Below are 20,620 nucleotides of genomic sequence, written 5' to 3'. Positions count from 1 at the left end.
TTTGCGATACACTGCGGCAATTGATCGATCCATTGAATTCGTTGCTCCTCCTTAGCTGCCAATTAAATATCTAAAATCGCATGCCATTCGTTGCGCTGTTTGTAGAAGCCTAATACACTATAGGTACTTACTTTTTTTTTAACAAGTAAGTCGGATGCGGGTCTTTAGCGGCTCGGCCACGACATTGAGCGACTTGCGACGGCAGCAGCGATAACCATAAGTTGAAGCGAGACACAGCGATTGGACCATTCGTTCCCACCTATGGTTGTCGCTGCCGCCGTCGCCAGTCCCATAATGTCGTGGCCGAGCCGTAAAGCTAACTATATTAACAGTATGAGACGTTTTTCTTAAACGCTGCTCTGTCAAGTCGTTTTAATATTCAATTATTGAACGAGACATTTTTTACCCGCGAAAATTGTCTTTGTGCACGAAAATAAATCGTCAAATTAAAAATAGAATTTCATACGATTGCAGCCAAGTGTCAGTTTGGATGGATACTTTTGTTTTTCTTTTTTTTTTAACGGTGTATACATTTCCGTATTTTAGTAACATTTCAAATAGTTTTTTTTGTAATGTAAGTATGTAAACTACGAAAACGTTTAAAGTTAGATCAATAAAAGTCTGCATTGCGTTGTGTGTGTTATTTTAAACGTCAAACTTCTATGAAATTATGACGTACCTATAAAATAACCGCGTGTGCGATCAAAATCGTTGCAGACTTGTCTTGGTCTGACTCCAAATGATTAATCTACTTTATTTTCTCCTATTATCTTATATGTATTAGCCCTTCTACCTTTCACAATCATAATGCAATTTGCCATTTTGTTTGCGAGTACAATCATGTGCAGTGCTGGAGACAGAAACAGAGATATCGATTTTGGCGACGGTATGTGTGTAGCTTGAGCTGTACCTACTTGTAAATAGACAGACAACCAACTAGAAATAAGTATCTCATCGGGTTAGGAGCAAAAACGACAATCTATACAAATCTATACAAATTTTTAAAAGCCCCTGTAGCCCTAACTCTTATAAAATAATCGGTTACGGTAACGATAACAGTGTCCCAAGTATAATGGTTTTTTTCCATCTCAAATAATGCCCAACGCGCCTAAAGAAGTTTTCACTTCAAAATGTTCACGGTGCCTAGCCAATCGTTTGCGCCGTAGCGAACGAAGCGCTCTCTTTCTCTCTCTATCGCACTAATATGGAAGAGTGATAGAGACATTAGCGCTTTGTTCACTACTACGGCGCAAACGATCGGCATCTTGGTTAGGTACCAAGCTTATCCCGCCATCGCCGGCGGGGTCTGCCAGTTCCTAACTCGTATCTGAAAGACATATGTAAGGTAAAAGCACCAATGATCGACGCTGCACCAATGTTCGACATGGCACTTATGTCAAAGTAATAATATAGTTTAAGTTTGAACAACGATTTTTTTTCCTTATTCAAAATTAATTCCTGTCACTTTGACCTAAAGTACTTATGTCGAACACTGGCTAAAAGTGTTGATCATTGGTGGTTTTCCCTTACCTAAGTAGGTAAATTGTATCGTTATGCTCATTTCATCGCATAGATTAAATGGGAATTAATTATTACACTCAAAGTAAACGTTCAGATGATTAAACTACAAGGAACACGGACAAAAGCGAAAGCTCCACGCCCTGAACATAGTAGAATGGTTTAGAGTAGTCCATCTTTACAGAAAAACACGCGAAATCCCGATGAGCTGTTCAACCTTGCCCGTTATCGGGAGAAATATGCGAAGCTGAGTGCTAATCTTCACTAGTTGGAGAGGCACTCAAAGAGACTTTACACCACATGTAAACTTATACCCCCTTATTCATAAACGCGCTACAAGCCTCGATTAGCTAATAATCGTTTGTCTTTATCTGTCATTTTGACTTAGGTATTTGTGAGAAAAGGATAAAACATAATTTATCTAAATCAGGCCAGAATCTACGGAGATGGACTTAGACGCTTTAGCAACTGGCCGGAAGTAAGACCAAATTGGAAGTCGTGACCATGGGTAGAGAGAGACGTTAAAGTATCCAACTGTCGCGCGTGAAGAACAAGTGACGATATTGGCTTAACTTACGACTACTATTATACTCAACGACGAACATTCCTTAACTCGCAGGTGTATTACTGCAATCCTTGCACTGCGGCTAGAGTTGGGCACCTCCCACCGCAACATAGTACAGGTAGTACACAAAACGTACGTTGCCCCGCTTCTTATATACTTGTAGGTGTATATACCGTGTACGTATATTGTTCGTAGTGACGTTCTCGAAAGCCGAAAGTCTCCCTTTAAAGTTGGTAGACACCGTCTAAGCTAACTTTGCACCGATTTTAATAGAACAAAGTGAGGGTCGTTGCGACACTGTGTTATTGCTCACGTGTACGCGCTCAACGCAATCTAGGGTCGCCGTCATCGAAAACGATGAGGAGGACTATATGCAAATGCCATGCAGGGTTATTATGGTCCGACTCTATTTTTTTCTTCGACTCAAAATAGCGAAGAGGATGGTAGTGGGAAGAGCTTATCTTGCCTTTAGTGTTACTTTTAGCCCACCTTACCTTTAATCACATTTACGCCGATTAAAAATCATGAATCTTATTAAAATACTTAACAATTGGATACAAAGACAGATGAAATAATTATCCTTTGCTGTAGTCTGGTTAAAATCACGACTCAATGATGCCACTTATACTATGGTCACATTAAATTGGCATGTTGCATTTTTGGAATTCACTGAAAATCAAATATTCAATGATTGTTCTAAACAGTCTCTAAAAAGTCTTAGCCAAATTGTGCTTCACATTTGCCAGCTACTGTAGATGGCTCTATATATTATGTATGACTGTCAAAAGTTGACGTTTGACAATTCAGTTACAAAACATATGGCACTGTATCCGCTTCCGTCTCGGGGGTTTATTCTTTTATGAAACTTTTACACATATATTACAATCGATCAATGTTTAAAACTAAACAGAACAACTAGATTCGGTGAAACAAGAATTCGGCATTCGCGGGTGCAGCGGCCGCCAAAAGGGTGGGGGAGGGGGGTAAACTACCCCTATAAGCTCGTGCATTCACCCTGAGGGGGGAGCTTATGCAAGTTGGTTAATATTTAAATCAGGAGAGAGTGGTTCCAAGAGAACTTATTATGGAGCTTTTATATAGGTACATATTTTGTAATAAGCTCATTCCTTACGATTTCCAATTTGTTTTGACGTTTGATTTGGTGTTGCAGCAATCGTTTTAAATTATTTTAAGATTGTTTTATTGAATTACGTGGCAATGATTTTTCATTGCCTTTTGGCGGTATTTAATATTAAGGTTTTTTTAAAGGACTTAGTGAAGGTTTGAGTTGATATTGGTCATTTAGTGCTAATAGTTAAACAGCAATCATGGAATCATGGTATCATGTATTAACTGTGTGACGTATTCATACACTAACTTTTACAAACAATCTAATGTATTGAATACACTTTTATATGGAAAGTTTTATAAGCATTAAAATATTTTAAAAATGCAGATAACACTCCTAATTCTTTTAAAAACATATTTACACCGTTATAATGGTTCATAGAATATTTTTATAGACATCTATTTTAGTTTTTCAGCGAATCACTTACTCGCTCTCTCAAAATACAAATATAATCATTGTGTTTTCTAACTCTTATACCATTTTATTTTAATAAGTAAGTGTTCTTAAGTACGCGGGATTGTGATTTGATTGAAGTATTACTCAATTCTCAAATCAAACAAAGAAAATATGCGCATTTAGTAATAATACGCATTCCATTTGTACTTGTCTAAAATATGATTTTTTATAATAACACTGACAGCTGTAAAGGGGTAATCAATATGTCAAATTATCAAATGTACAGAATTCGGGACTTGGAATCACATTTTTGCGTCATACCGGGTTATATTGACAATCGTCATTATTCTACATGACAGCTGCAGTTGCCATTTTCAAACACCCTCACTATAACTACATCTGCTCGGTATACTTTATGGGGGCTCGTTTTAAGAGCTACGCCGACCGTAGCCCGCTACGCCGTAGCCACTTTCACTGCTACGAATCTACGAAAGCAAATGTTAATGACAATGCAACGGTTAAAGAGAAATATACCTTATGAACATAGCGTAAGGACTGTTTTTAGTTATCTGACTAGACTAAACTCTAAATATAAAGTTTTTTAATACTTGCTTCATATTCTAGATAATTTTAAGCCAACAATTATACTACTATTGGTATAATAATAATTTAACCTATTAAATATACTTCCCACTGCCAAGCAGACCTCTCTTTCACCTATACATACATATGACAAAAACATTTTGCCTGATGATAAGCGGTTACCATAGCGAATAAACGCTTGCAATCCAGGGGTGTCACACCTATTTCTTAAATGCAATTTTCTATTTTTTTCTTCAGCTATTTTTCCTTAGAGTGAATGTATTGAATGTACAATGCAGCGTAAAATGCAGAAGAGGTGCATTGATCCCGAGAAATGGCGCTGAGACCGTCTGAGCGCTGCATCCGGATAAGGTGGCGAGCACAGTACGGCTCGCTTCCGCTAGGCTCGAGCGGGTATAGTTTCCACAACCACACTGAATTGTTTTGGGGTCCTGAACCCCTATACGTCTACCACCAGTTTTGACATTGACACATTCGCTCACGTCTACGTAACTTACTTTCTATGCATCTCGCTCGTTCTCGCATATTAGTGCTAGCGAGATGTACCGAAAGTAAATTACGTAGACGTGAGCATTATGTCAACGTCAAAACTGGTGGTTAGAGGTACTGGTGTAAATTTCATTCGATAGCGGAACGTGCGTTCGCGTTTGTGTTTTGTCTATTTCTGTATGGGATTTTGAAAAGCGCGCCAAGCGGGACGTTTTGGAAACTCATAATCTCATACAAAATTACACTTAACGCAAACGAGCCAATTCGAACGTAGTAGGTACACTTGACATCAAAACGATATCTGAAAGATGTCGTCGTCAGTAAGCTCGCGCTGATACATGTACGGACAAGTCCGAGCGAAATGAACGCGTGAATGGTACATAACTAACACGTAACAAGTGTACGCTCGAATTGTCCTTTTACTTGTAACAAATTTCATAAGCGGAAGCGATTCACAACCCGCTACCTCTCAAGCAGCTTGCTTTAATCGAACTACTCAGCTCGCTCGATTTACTAAATTAAAACCCTTTGCAAACAACTCTAGTCCATCCCACTACCGGTATAAGGTTCTGTTTCCTTTAAAACACGTGATCACTCAAGTCCTTTCGCTCCTGAATGGAAAACTTCTATTATACTGTTCTTTGTAAAACAGTTTTTCACAATCGTCTACTATGGCTGAACGTCTAGTATGATACCTTTGGGTATGGTGCTTTACGCGCACTAGCGTCCCATACCCTCCTAAGTCCCGGTTGACAGTTTTATTTATTTATTATTTTTTATTTATTTATCCTTTTAAGGATTCCGTACCTTGAGGTACAAATTAATAAATGTTATAATTGAGTAAAATTACTTTCTTTTCTTTAAATATTTTCTTAAATATTATAGTCTTTTTTTTAATATTATAGCCTGAATGCGAGTCCTTTAAGCCACTGCTTCTGACTGTACAAAGAACTATTACATTACATTTTATTTACACGTAACGTAACGGAATATACCAATTTCAAAGTTATCGTACGGAACGAGCGCATTTTGCATTCCTAACATTAAAGAGTTCCCGTCTAGACGTTTCGACCAGCGGAACCTTGCGTCCTTGTCTGTTACACATGCGCAAACGGGGGAGGGGGTGGGACGGGTGATTTTCGGGGAACTCGCGGTGGCAAGGTCAGGAAAAACGTCTGGTATGGAAATCCTTATTCTGATATTCTTGTTGGGCGCGTGGCCGTATTCTGGTGAGACAAAGGTTCTAATTGTTTTAAACCAATATGAAATAAAGTTGAAAAACATGGACTGGCTTATAAAGAGCACTATTCACTTGGTTGTCTTGGTTCCTTACGAGTATGTTCTGATAGAAGAAAAAAGACAAAATTTTCCACACATTGTTTTAAAATATAGGAAAAGTGTTAATGGAAGAAGAATAGTTAGACATAATGAATATAAATAACTGCTTCAGTTTTTATAAAATTGATTAAAATGTCCTTGAAATTGAATATATAAAAAAATCAAATAAACCACAAACCAAAAAAGTATTTTCATCTGAAAATCGTCACAAAACTGACAAAATATGTGACCACTATTTTACATTTAATTTAATCTTAATCTCTACTGCAAAGTCTGTAAATAGCTAAAAAAATATAATAAATAAAACTATGTGAAAAATTCTCATATTATAAAACATTTCTAAAACTTTGAAGATCTAAGATCTATCAAACATAATACAGGTACCTGACGAAGGTTCTATCCGATCATATTTAATATACAAAGCAAATCTCGCGGCCCTAGTAATCAGCCCTGAGGCACACCCATAATTACTTCCATTATCAAGCTTAAAGCTATAAATTTAGAGTTTCATTTTGAATGGCATTTTACTTCAAAGGTATTTCGGGTATGAGCGTATTAGGTACCTATTTCATAACTAAATCTACTAAACTACTTATGTACTTTTGTGTATGAAACTCGTGTTGGGTTTAGATATGTTAGACGTTAAAGAGTTAGGGCTCGATTTAGTGCTCGTATCAAATGTCTAGGTGTGTCTGTCGGTCGGTAGATAAGGTTTCATGAATAATATGAAAATATTAATGTTTTCATACCCTCGTCGTGCCCACCATACTCAGTTTAAGTCATTGAAATTTGAACCAAATTATTTGGAAAGTAGTATTGAGTTTCCTTTGTTTCGCGTTTTAAGTAAAAAAAACAGAGAAAACTCAGTGTAACTTTACCTCAACCTATCCAGGCTTTTTCATTCATAACTTGCTAAAAAGGAATATGTCCTATAGGAATCACATTTGGCAGGATGAGGCTATTTAAATAAATCAGACAAACTCAAAACAAGTTACAATAATTTAAACTGGTTACTTACTGCTGATCTGCTTACTGTGGATCGGTCTAAAAAACTTAAGTTTATTATCCGTTAATTAAGTTTATTATTGCTGAAAACTGAAACGAGTCGTCATCATTTACTTACACAACTTACTCATATTAGAGTAATATTTTACTGATAAGCTGCAATCAAAACAGTCATCCTTTTTATTGGTTAATTTTGGGTAGATCGATGTTTTTTTTATTATACAAAAAACCTGTCAGTGTATGGCGGGAAATAGGCAAAGATGTGCTTGTCATCAATCACAACTGCCAGAGAGATCTGACGGGCGTATCTGAGTCCATCTAAGTTAACTTTGCACCGACTTGAGTGACATTATAAACGTCATATTTTCAAAGAAATTTGACATTAATGACGCCACACTTTGTCATAGCAAATGCCGTGCAGAGTTAGCTTGGTCCGTGTATATCAAGGGCTATTAAGACGAAACGGGAGCTGAGCTAAAAGTCAATTTTGAGATTTCAAGCTGAATATACCCGTCGCTCTGACGGGGCGTGAGAGACTGTATTTGTGTGTGTAATGCACGCACACAGATGCGTACGCTTGCACCCGCGCGCGCCTCATTGCCGACAATTTGCAATGTTATTTTTCGTGCGTTACTGCCACGAGGCGTTCACTTATTACTTACTGTGTTGCGATTGAATTTTTTGACCCGGCTTACGTTTACGGAACTCGATAATCTTTCTACTACTGTGACTTGGCTTTGTTTACTTGACTTTGCTGATCAGCTTATTGTTTTGGACTCCGTGAGTTGTGGTTACCTATTGGACCGCACGCAATTCATCTACCTTTATTCAAGTAATTAAGCGTAATTAGCCGAAACCTTTATAAGAGTGTAATTCATAAGAAGTACATAAGATATAATTTATGTACTGGTTTGCTGTTAGCTTTTAATTGTATCACTTTACATATATGTTACTCAAATAACTAACACGGTTACACTGTTGTAAGAACATTATTTTTCAGGTAGGCCTTATTATACCTACTATAGGCCTTATTACCTCCTAGTACCTTAGTAGTAGTAGTACTACTACGGAAATTGATTCAAAGACTCAAGACTGACTCAAGTGGCAGTAGGGTGTAGGGTTTTTTCTAGGCTTAATGAGTTCGCTGAAGCTTATTTTTTATACTTAGCGCACAGAACCACTAGTTTAACAGTATCAGCTCTAACCACATGTCACCATTTTGTCCTTTACGTAACAAACTCAGGGGCCCAGAATATCCGATGTACCTATCAAATCAAGGTTCTGTGCCAAATAAGGCCCGGTTATTATAGTTCGTTATTTTTTAGCATTAGAAAGAAGGTAAACAATCATGACGTGTCTTTTTATTAATAATTATTGAAAAACGCTTTCAAAAATTAGTTTATATTACTTATGAAAGCAAAAGAATATAAAAAAGTATATGATTAATACATACATACATACATACATACAATCACGCCTATTTCCCGGAGGGGTAGGCAGAGACCACGGATTTCCACTTGCTACGATCCTGACATACCACTTTCGCTTCCTTCACATTCATAACATTCCTCATACACGCTCGCCGGTTTAGGGTGCTCTTGCTCATTAATATGATTAATATGATTTATAATTCTAACATATCTGCTATGACTTATTTTTCAATGGTAATTTTTAATAAGACATGTCAAAATCTGTTACCTTAATGCAAAAAAAACGAACTTTAAGCGTGCTAACTTTCAAAATTTCATTTTTTATAAGATAGTATAAGTAGATGGGCAAAAATTTTGCGTCCATGTCCACCAGTGAGTAAGTGATTGAGATACCTAAACATTTAACTTTATAATGTAAAATGATATAATTTACTAACCTACTCGTTTAATTTCAGGTAGGTTGAATAAGGAACCAAGTAACCATGGGGAGGAGCAGTATTTACTAACATTTTCTTTTTGGGTCTTCAGAGTGTATCGTTTCCTTTTTTTTGCACATATTACACTTAAATATATATTCTCTGTGTAAACCCTTACGTCTTTCAATGACAAAGGCAAGATCAGCAAATGTACAATTTGTATGATCGTGCCTGATATTTGAGATCACAGAAAATAAATATTTTAAATCCACTATTCTGCGACCTTCTAAAATTTTGTTTTATCATGATTCATGATCAAAAAGCTCGGATTCAATAGTCATATCAAACGTCGATTATGCAGTTGATGATGAGCTTGCATTTTCTACCATTGGTGCTGCAAATGCATCAACCGGTGGCGATAAACTTTGCCCTCTTGTAAAACAAATTACTATTGTGATTGTGTCCAGCAAAAGGGGCTGTCCATAAATTACGTCATCGATTTTTGACGATTTTGGACCCCCCCCCCCCTATAATCATCCAAAAATCATGCTTCAAATGACCCCATTTCCTCCTACTTCATGCTACCGTCATCCGATGTCCAGACCCCCCCCCCCCCCTAATTGGAAATGACGTAATTTATGAATAGCCCCAAAGGCCAAAATTCGGTTTACTTTCCTGTTTAAAATATTACTAATTTATTCATATTTCAGATTAGGTACATAGGTAACTGTCTGAATGTTACAATGCCAGCTGGCAAATTCTATCACATTTGTTTGTTTGGTAGTCATGGTAACATTCACTTACATTGATATCCTTATTAAGATCTGTATCTTATTATCCAGACCTTAAAATATTGCCACCGTTGCCCTTTAAAAAAATACTGTTTAAATAATTGGCTACTCAAACAATGCTTCTATAGTATAAATAATGACTACACAAAAATGGGTAGTATTGTATATAATGCACGAAATAAGGCCCGATTCTTAAGCGGGTTTAAATTTTGAGGCCATGTCCGCTAATACTATAGACAAAATATCAAGTTTAATAAACACAAAAAAAAAACATTGATGTGCCTTATTTTATAATTTAGGCCTTACTTTGTAATTTAAAGTAGAGTTAGGCCAAGAAAAATCTATAGCGATTTTGATAGAACACGCAGTGCAAGTATTATTTCAAACGTCGCTTCTATGAAATTATGACATATAAATAACACTTGCACTGCGTGTGCTATCAAAATTGCTGTAGACTTTTCTTGGTCTGACTCTAAAATATTCTTTATTACACCACAAACATAAAAACAAATTTAAAAAAAACCGGCGAAGTGCAAGTCGGACTCGCACACGAAGGGTTCCGTACCATTATTTATAAAAACGGTCACCCATCCAAGTACTGACCCCGCCCGACGTTGCTTAACTTCGGTCAAAAATCACGTTTGTTGTATGGGAGGCCCCACTAAAATTTTTATTTTATCCTGTTTTTAGTATTTGTTGTTATAGGGGCAACAGAAATAAATCATCTGTGAAAATTTCAACTGTCTAGCTATCACGGTTCGTGAGATACAGCCTAGTGACAGACGGACGGACGGACAGCGGAATCTTAGTAATAGGGTCCCGTGTTTTACCCTTTGGGTACGGAACCCTAAAACCGATTTACAATGTAGATAAAGGTAGTAGTTTGTTAGTGCACGACACCTTGCACTTTGTGACTATGCGCTGAAACTTGGCACAGTTGATTCTTAGCGAGTAAGTATGGAACAACCAATTCAGCTAGGACCCTAAATTGCTCGACAATTACGAAGCGTGCCTGTAGGTACCTAAAAATTTTGTTAACCCATTTTAACCATGCAATAAAATATTTTTGATTTTGATTTCTAATTTGAAATATTAGAATCAAAAAGTTCATAATAGATTGTATATCATAACTACAAAAATGTGTTCCCTACTCTCAACCCAAAACCCCTTGTATCTTAGGATCTAGATATTTTCACACAAGACGGTTTATCGATAACTTCTTACATCACTAGATTATCGACATTAAATGTCGACTATTGCCCATCACTTTTCTGGCTGTGTACGTATTTAGAAACTTGACTCCGCCCCTAAAATTAGTGCGATAGGGACAACTGCAGCTGAGGCGAAAAATCCTGCGTAAAAATGACAAAAATCGAGGTTTCGTAGTCCTCTTTTTCCTCCCCCAAAACTTAACCAATCGTAACCAAATTTGGAAATCTAAATGATTATGAAATTATCTGTGTCGGACCGTTTTGCTTTTTTGGCTAATTGATATCAGTTTTGAATACCACGCCTCTCATTGCGGCATAGTCTATTAGGCCATTTTGGCCGTTTTTGAAGGGCTCTAGCGCCTTAAAAAACAAAAATATCAAAAAAAGCAAAACGGTCCGACACAGATATTGACAATATTAATCTGTGTTGAAAAAATCATTGCTCTAGCTTCAAAAACCACGGAGGAAAACGAGGACTACGTTTGTATGGAGGAATGACCACTCCTGTTGGCTCTTAAGGGCCGGACATGTCATATAATATATTATATTTATTTTTCGTTGACTACATATATTTCCTTCCCAGTGGACGGCGAGCCAGCCGGACTGCCGCTCGGGGCCCGCGGCCTGGGACGCGCGCTGCTGCACGGACTCCTAGCGCCGGCGCAGGCGGCGCGACACCCGCTCTACACGGCCCCTAACACTGGTAATGACACTGCGAATTCTAATATACACTATAGTCAATGTCCAATTGCTTAGATGACACCACTGTTGACAATTAACCTCGTAACCCAGCGTACTTGTACAAGTCAAATTAATATCGAGTTTTGAAATTAATTAAAACTGGCCTGGGTCTTTATAAATTTAAAGATGACATCTATTGGGACGTGACGAGCACTTGGACGACGTATCGGCAAACTGATATGGAACAAAACATTTTTAGTATAAATTAAGGTGATGCATTTTTCCTGTGGACATTATATAATAAATTGACTTTTGTTCATGGTGGCATGCTCAAACCTTTGTTTCTTAAAGCTGTACGATTATTTATGAAAGCCTTAATAAAGTACCCAAAGCATTAACTATAGTGTCCAGAGGAAAGACGTGCGTTTTCCTGAAAGATTTCGACCCACTTGTCTGTAGATAATGGCGGAAAATTTGAAAGACAAGGCATGGTAATTTTCTAATATCATAAATCATCATTATCAAGAAATCAGTTCCCAATACTATAATAGTATCTTTATAGGATAAAGGTAGTACTAATTTGTTACATTAATATTCAAAATTGGAAAGAGTAAATGAACACAATGTTTATTTATTTATTCAGGCTATTTATGTAAAAAATATTATTACGAAGGTATGAAGCAACGTAAATTAAGGTAAATTTAAGTAAAATGTTACTTACATAGTTAAGTTGAACCTTATTTTATACACGCCTGCAACTGTGAGTTTACTCTTTTTAATTCTCATACGAGAATACAGTGAGTTTTAATTATTAATTCATTAATAATTTAACTAATTAATATTTTTTCAATTAAGAAACAAATAAATACCATTTCAAAAAATATAATTGATTTAAGTTTAACTACTATTTTTTCTTTTATAGTGGCTGGAATAGGCTGTAGTTAAAAATGTAGGCAAAAAGCACAACATTTTTTGAAATAGTTAATAAGATCTAGTTAAAAACTGATTTGTTTTGGTTTCACGTAAAGAGCTGAAAAATAATCTGTCGCTTCTGTAGGTTGTAAATTCAATACGTCGTAACAGAGGGATTATGAATCGTTTGCTAAATATTTTTTACTAAGACTTAAATATATTTTTTTATCAGCTTTTAAAACGAAAAGAAACTATTACACATAACACAAGGGTTTCATGCATGTGGATTTACGGTACGGAACTCTTTGTATCTTCAGTGACAATTAAAACTTAATAACAACAGCGTTTTGTAGAGTCTTTTTAATATCTCAATCTTTATAAGTACCCGATCGAGTACCGTTGCTTTCTTAGAAACTATTTGCATATTAAAATATTTTGCAAGATGTACTTGTAATACGCGGGGACTTATAAGGGCAAAAGAATTTAGTAGATGAGTAGTCATAATCAGTATTATTAAGCACTGCGACAGTACATATATAATATATACTATAATATATCTTAGCATCCTTAACTATGTAAAGGCGCTACAATCACTAATTTTGTAGTTAGTCATAACATTGAGCAAACATTAATGATAAAGACCAATGAAATGAATAATAGTAAATTTCGATCTAGGTATATTATTTTAACTCCTAGTGCCCAACGGAAAGGGACCCACTGTTTCTGTGTAAGGAGCAATTGTTACCTAAGGGATGATTCCGGTAGGAGCTGGCAATTTCCGGCGACGACCTACAAATACAATATAATAACTAAATACAAAAAATATGGGTATTAACGGGCGATGTAAACGCTCGGGTTTAATATTTGGCATGTCATAGCAGTCAGCTTTGGTACTGTCATTTATATAGAAAGTTTATTGGGAGTATGACGCTGATATTGCAAATAAGTATATTCGGTTAAGTATCCACTATTAAATAGAAAATATTAAGGATTATTTTTACATTTTGCTGTATTTACAGAATTTTTGTGACATCTGTCTATTGCAACGAACATAACGCAGCTATAATTGCGAAATTATTTTATAATCGGTTACCTAAGACACATTCTAGGAAATGAGGATATACTTCGATGAGAAATATTACCTAAGAAGTACCTAAAAACATCCGAACGAGAATACATTTCATAATTGGGATCCCGCCTAGCAACCTTTCTACATACATACATAGCCATAGTACCGTCTCGAATTTTAGATAACCTGAATAAACATACGTCCTGAGTAACATATTACATATATTATAAAAATAATGTAATTCGAACATAACGAGATACGAAATGTTTTATCAGATAATCTTTTGTTCGTAGGAAAGTTTCTCATTAACATCAATACAAAAGCACAATTTACTTAATATTTTCTCCCGTTTCCTTTTTAAACACAATGAAACTTGACTTCGCTAGACATCCACGTGATTCTATTTAATTAGTTACTTTCCTTTCCAGGGAAGACATTTGCCCTGTTGTTAACACATTTTTTCTGTCGTCAAAACAATTATAATATGAAAAATTCATGGCTGTATACGGCTATCGATCGCGGCTATCAGCTGATGTCCAATGTCAGGGGCCACCCCAAAGAGCCACCCCAGAGCACGGCGCCCCACCGCGGTGTGCGTGAGACGTACGCATGATACGCCTTACACAGACATTACGCAATGGGCACACATTAAAGAGTCCAACGGTATCAAAAAGTCACATACGCCTTTTAGTCGTATGTTACGATTTTAGTTAAAGTTAGGGCGTGTAAACTGTTCAATTAGTGTTTTGTAAAGGTTTACTAAAATACGTAGTTTTGCTTAGGTTTGTACTTAGTTGGGTGCGACTGTGGCTCGTGCTATGTAGTATTTTAATTTCATGGTTTCAAGTTTACAAATTTGACACAATTACGGGAAAACGTAGTTAAGTAACGATTTCTAATAACATCTCATCATGCCTGCTAAATAACTGCTTATGCCGGATAATTACACAATAGTATTAAACTGTCTACAAAGTCAAATTTGCTTGAATTTAAATATGACTTTTCAAATTAAGTCTACTACGGATTTAATCAGTAATAAATAATAAATTAAGAATACACGAATACACATTCAAATTAAGTCTTTCGACGACGAATCGACGTTTAATATCTTCCGAAACCGACACATGTACCTAGAAACATAAAGAATACGGAAGTAGGGAAGTGGAGCCCCCACACCTACACACGCACGCACACACCCACGCATTGCGTAACACCACCACAAGTGTGATAACAGAATCGATAAATAGGTAGCCTGGACGGCCTAGAATTTGGGAGTCAGCGTTTTAGGAATCTGTGTCACTGTCTGCTTCCTAAATAGGTAATGAGTTGATAAAACTGACTAAATATGACGACCGGTCTGGCCTAGTGGGTAGTGACCCTGTTTGTGAAGTGGATGGTCCTGGGTTCGAATCCCGGTAAGGGCATTATTTTTGTGTGGTTAACACAAATATTTGTTCCTTAATCGTGGGTGTTTTCTATGTAGGTATATAAGTATGTATTTATCTAGGTATATAATTTTGTATATATTTAGTCGCCTAGGACCCATAGTACAAGCTTTGCTTAGTTTGGGGCTAGGTTGATCTACTTGATCTGTGTCAGATGTCCCCTAATATTTATTTTATAAAACTGGGGTAGCAACGTCCACGGGACACTGATGAAGTGTTTATTGGACATCTTGAAATACGGTCTGTTCCTGGTTGACCGAATTTACGCTTATTGGAACGGACTTTCCTCGCGGATCCTTGTGTACTCGTGGAAGTACAAAATTTGAATAGAATTTTAAACTTATGCGGAAGGCTTCTAAAGTTATAACAATTTAAAACGTTTACCACTTACGTGTACTTATGTTGCAAGCTATATTGATAACGCGGGCAATGTAAGTGTATAAATACTTCGAGAATTTTAGAACTCAATATTGAAATCGGGATAAATATAGCACTCAATATCTAGCGTGGAAGCAATACCTACATTGAAGTACATTTTTGCTGTGGATTTTTAATCCTATCATATAGCACTGTGTGATATAATAAACTCTATTCAAGTTAAAGCCCGGTTTTAGGACGTTTACGATTAATGTATCTTAATAAACTATCTAGACAGTTTTCGAAGAAATATCATAAACCAACCAAATATATCAACACATTTGTTATATTTTAGTTGGTACTAAGTTACACGTATACATTCGTAATATACAATAATCTTCGTACACAGCAACCCCACTTCATTGTCCACAAAACATTTGGGTACAATTACGTCCGCGTTGACAGCCCTGACAATACAAATGGCAACCACGGTAGTCCGCGAAAGCGAAACGGAGGAACTCCGCTATAGTATTGAAAAGGGATGGCGCCTTAGGGTTGTCGTATAGGGTTAAACAGTGTTATGTATCAAAAATATTTTTTAAATAGTATTTATAAAACTATGAATGGTATGAACGAGACGAAATTATTTAGTTTTTGTTCCTAACATAATAAACTATATACTTAATATATTTTTTTTACATTTTGGTGACAATAATATCTTAATTGAACGTAATAGAGTTAGACCAAGAAAAGTCTGCAGCGATTTTCTTGCTCTAACTCTAATCAAATATTACAAAAAAAATAATTAAGACAAATGGCCTTAGGGTACTTTTTTAAGGCATAATAAAATAATTTGGTCTTAAGAAAAGCAAATGAGAAGATCTTAATATGAAATACTATCTGTCACAAAAATATCGGAAACCCTTGCATCAATGGGTCATCCTAAACAAATGCAGCTTGCGCCCGATCAAGTGACGAGTTGAAAAAAAGGGTTGACTTTTTTTGCAAAAAGGCTTACTTTGACTGGCCCGGTTTGTAACGAAGCGATAAGCAACTTTACTGTCTACGACAGAAGGTTCAAATAGGAAAATGGAAATAATGATTTTTTGCAGAATGGTTTAGCATTATACACCTTGCGCAGCAGAAGTTAACAACTTTAATTTTACAACAAACATAGATCTTATTTCAAAGTGTTTAGGATATTTTTTCTGCGAATAGATCGCAGTGTCAACTTGGGTCCAATTGACACCTGGAAGGAATGTTACAATTTTGAGATGCATTTTGACGTAATAGTTTACGTTTACAATGATAGAAAGTTACATAAAAAAATGCAAAGAAATAATTCGGCCGCTGGGTTTTTGACGGCTTATGACATGACCGCCATGACACAAAAATATACATATATCATATGCCGAATTAGATTTAAACACAAAACTGTGTTCGCGTCTTTCCTGTAGACATACCCAAAAGTTAAGGGCTATAAAGGTTAATTTTCTTATTTAACCCTTATCCACATGAAAAGATACTGCTTTTATTTGGATAAGTATGATAATATCATTACCTATATGGCACAAGCCGTTAACTATTTTATCCATATTAACTAAGTACGAAAACTTCTGTGCTCATGAAAACTGTACAATTTTCATATGGATAAGGGGTAAAATAAGAAAATTAACCTTTACAGCCCTTAAGTTTTGGTAATGTCTACAGGAAAGACGTGAACACAGTTTTGTGTTTGACCCGAGTACAATTTGCCCCCTTATACACAAACATAACACATATAGACATGAGACAAACGTCCCCTATATATACTATCGATTTTAGCAACAATGAATTAGCCGGCCGGCCATCTCGCATTCCATAATCGAAACATTCGGGGCATGTGGGAGTTTGCACAATCTGCAACCCTTGCATCTGGCTACACAAAGGACGCGAAAGTTGCCAATCATAATAGCCATTTGTCCTGTTCAAAGGACATCTGGCTTTGCGTAAATTGGAACTGTTTGTCATGAGTGCTTTTGATCTGACCGATGCTGAGTGTGGTAGGGTTATTTGTTTGGCAAATAGGCATAAAGCTTGCCCGATAGTTAGCGGATACCGCAGCATATAAACACTTTCAAAAAATAAGTGCAGATCGCTTCCTGCGCTTATAGGAGCGTATGCAGATTTATAAGTGCGTCCACACTATTAAATTAGGTACTTTTTTTACGTAACATGGCAGTGTGGACGAACCATTAAGGGTCCGAACCAGTTTCTAACCTCTATCTATTAAGGACCCTAATGGTAGTTCGTTTTGTAACTTTCCTTTTGTACCATTTTGATGGTAATGTGTATTAGCATGATCCTTCGGCCGTTGGGCATTGGGAACCGGAAAGAATTCAAAGTCAGACCTCAAGACGATTGCTTATAGGACTAGTTTAAAGACAATTTAGACTCGCTGACTTTCTATGACAACATAAAAAAAATTGACGTGGCATAATATATTAGAATGTAGAATTGGACCAATTTAACTCTGCATGGCATTTGCAAAGACAAAGTGAGGCATTAATGTCATCATTAGTGTCAAATTTCTATGAAAATATGGCGTTTATATAATGACACACCCCGGCACAGTGTACGAGTTTCAACTTTGCTGTTCATAGACAAGTAGATGTAGTCCACTTTTCTTTTTTTTACTTATTTAATTAAAATGCGACAGCGATCAAAAAATATTTTCACATTTTCTGATGACTCTACCGGATTATTTAATGAGAAATCTTTAACAAAATCATCCTTTCCAACCTTAATACCTAAGCGAAAGAGTTCAAAAAGCAACAATCTTTCCCCAAATCTCATTATCAAATAAACCGTCCAAGCATTCAGCGAGTAAATATCCCATTCAAATGCAAAAATCATTGCAAATAAATATCTAACTCCGACAGATTATGGTCTAACACCGGCAGTACAAAAATCTCGGCGGTCACTCCATAAAGATGATTGATAAAACCCCCTTTGTACGACAAATGCTGACCAGTAGACCTGTTTCTTTGCTTTCATTATATTATTATTTTGATACTGTGAAGGGTGCGTATAATTTATTTAGGGGTAGCACTCTGGGGTCGACACAATGGAGAGAATGATCTCGTCATGCGAGCATAAAAACACTTCTGTGCGCCTTTGTGGCGTAATCGGGCAATGTTTTATATAATTGGCAGAATGTGCGTGTGCCTTGGGTCCTAAAATAAAAAAGAGCCTAAAATTACATTGGATTCCTATTTAAAAAAATCATTACAATAAATCCGTTTCGTTTCTGCTAATCTAACAACGTCTAAATAAATGTGTTTTCTGTACTCTGACAAGCCAGCTATTTCAATAGAAAAAGGCGGTTTTGTAAAATGTAGGCAAGAAGGATTGATCCCATACAAATTGTGAAAGTCACGCCTTTTCCTAGGTACTAGCAAAGTTGGCTTGCCAGAGTATATCATTCCTGCTTTAGTGAACAGAATGCCTTGGACTAAAAGCGATGCTCGAAAAAAAATGGTGACGTGTTCCATATTTGAAATACGGTTACGAGTTTATCAAAACACGCGCTCGAAGCCAAACGTAAACAATCGAAAGATAATACTAATCCGTGAGATCACTATCTTACTCTTATCTATTCGCAAACTTTCGATACACACTTCCGTACAATTTCAGATGACAATACTTTTTTATACAATCATGTGCAGAAATGCATTACGTTTTAAGTATTCAATTTTATGTACCTACACCTACAATTTTTTAAACACTATAATAGGTCCTAAATAAACACGTACCGGTCTAAAATGTATGCGTAGGTAAAAGAGCATTAAAATTATCCAACTGGTTCACTCCGACCGTTACGTCTAATCCACAGATAGGTAACGTAAATCACGTTTTGATTATATCCCCCTTCCGATTGTTTCCGAACTGACCATCGTGTGACTTTAATTGCCCCGGTGAAAGGGGTACGGCCGAATAGTCTTCCTTTTCCCATGGATTGTCCCCGGATAATACTACACAATGTACACAAAGCCGTGTCGACAGCTAGACGGTCAAATGGTCAGTCCCATAAGGAAATGAAAGAGTTGATTATATTATTTAAATTTCGAACGACGGTTACCCGTCAGCGGGACATGAGAAAGTGTAAAAAAAAAACATTGCTATAATTTTAAGTCCGAAATTTTTCATGTTGCATAAATGTTTGTTATTTTTGGCGTTCTGAGAATACGAGTATTTTAACTTTTTGTATTGGAGCGCAAAACAATTCATGAACAAGTTTGCGAAATCGGATTCAAAAATACGTTGAACGTATTTCTAAATTCAAACGGTCAACGGGCGTTTCATATTCCCACCAAAAGCTACTAAATCATCAAATAAAAGGTCCGAATCTTTGCAGATTAAAAAAACACCAGTGGTCAAATTATAATATAAACACAATACACCCCTTCTAACGTTGCACGTTGCACCTTTTGCATAATCTGCATAATAATTGCATCTTAGATGCAGTAACAAGTGCTGCGACCTCTGACCGTTGGTCATCGTGAGAAATCTAGAGACGTTAGAAATGCAAATTTGGACTTTGTTAAAGAGTTTTTTATGTACATTTTGGACAATGCTTTATTAACCGTTGCATTACACAGGTGAACATGTACCTTAAGAATTAATGCATTCGTTTTAACAAAAGCGGTTGCAATCTGATCTTCGAATCCCCAAGCTATTTTTTTTTCTAGTTTCAAAAATTGTGAGCCTTTCTTTCCTCTCGCAGGCTCCCTGCCGCCGTCACCAGCAGACTCCGGTGTGTCAGACGTAGAGTCGTCCTCATCAGGGGCCGGATCAGCGGAGGAGCTGAAGGCGCGGCTGCAGCCCCCGCCCGCGCCGTACGCGCCGTTCCTGCCCTTCTACCAGCCCCACCATATCGCTTCGCTGCAGCACCATGCGACGCATCCACGACCACCCGGTGAGTCTCTTGATGTTTTATGCGCGCCTGGTACTTTGAGGAACCCATTTACCTAAATATGCAGAATCGAGCCACGTTAACTCTGCACAGTTTGCAATGTCAAAGTGTGGAAGTTTCTATGAAATTATCCCGATTATTATAGCACTTGTTCCTTTTTTTCGGCGCAGAGTTAGCTTACTCCGACTATACTTCTGCTTTTTTTAAAGTTCGAAATAAATGGATCCTCAATGGAACCCTGCTTTCAAATAGATACATTTTTTCAGTCTATCTTGTTTTGACAATGCCAAGGACCTAGCGTGTTACTAGAT

General features: G+C 36.7%; 1 protein-coding gene across 4 annotated transcripts in view; it reads left to right on the top strand.

Annotated features, from left to right (window-relative positions):
• LOC134804354 (ecdysone-induced protein 74EF) overlaps positions 1–20,620 on the top strand; it is a 309,467-nt gene that overhangs the window by 261,358 nt on the left and 27,489 nt on the right. For 3 of the 4 annotated variants that reach the window (XM_063777369.1, XM_063777366.1, XM_063777367.1), the window contains exons 5-6: positions 11,475–11,594; positions 20,121–20,312. In XM_063777369.1, coding sequence (XP_063633439.1) covers positions 11,475–11,594; positions 20,121–20,312 — 312 coding nt within the window. The remainder of the gene's footprint in view (positions 1–11,474; positions 11,595–20,120; positions 20,313–20,620) is intronic. The other variant, XM_063777368.1, reaches the window with a different exon arrangement.

The sequence above is a fragment of the Cydia splendana genome, chromosome Z (genome assembly GCF_910591565.1).
Source record: "Cydia splendana chromosome Z, ilCydSple1.2, whole genome shotgun sequence".
NCBI lineage: Eukaryota > Metazoa > Arthropoda > Insecta > Lepidoptera > Tortricidae > Cydia > Cydia splendana.
This window is presented reverse-complemented; position numbering and strand designations above follow the sequence as displayed.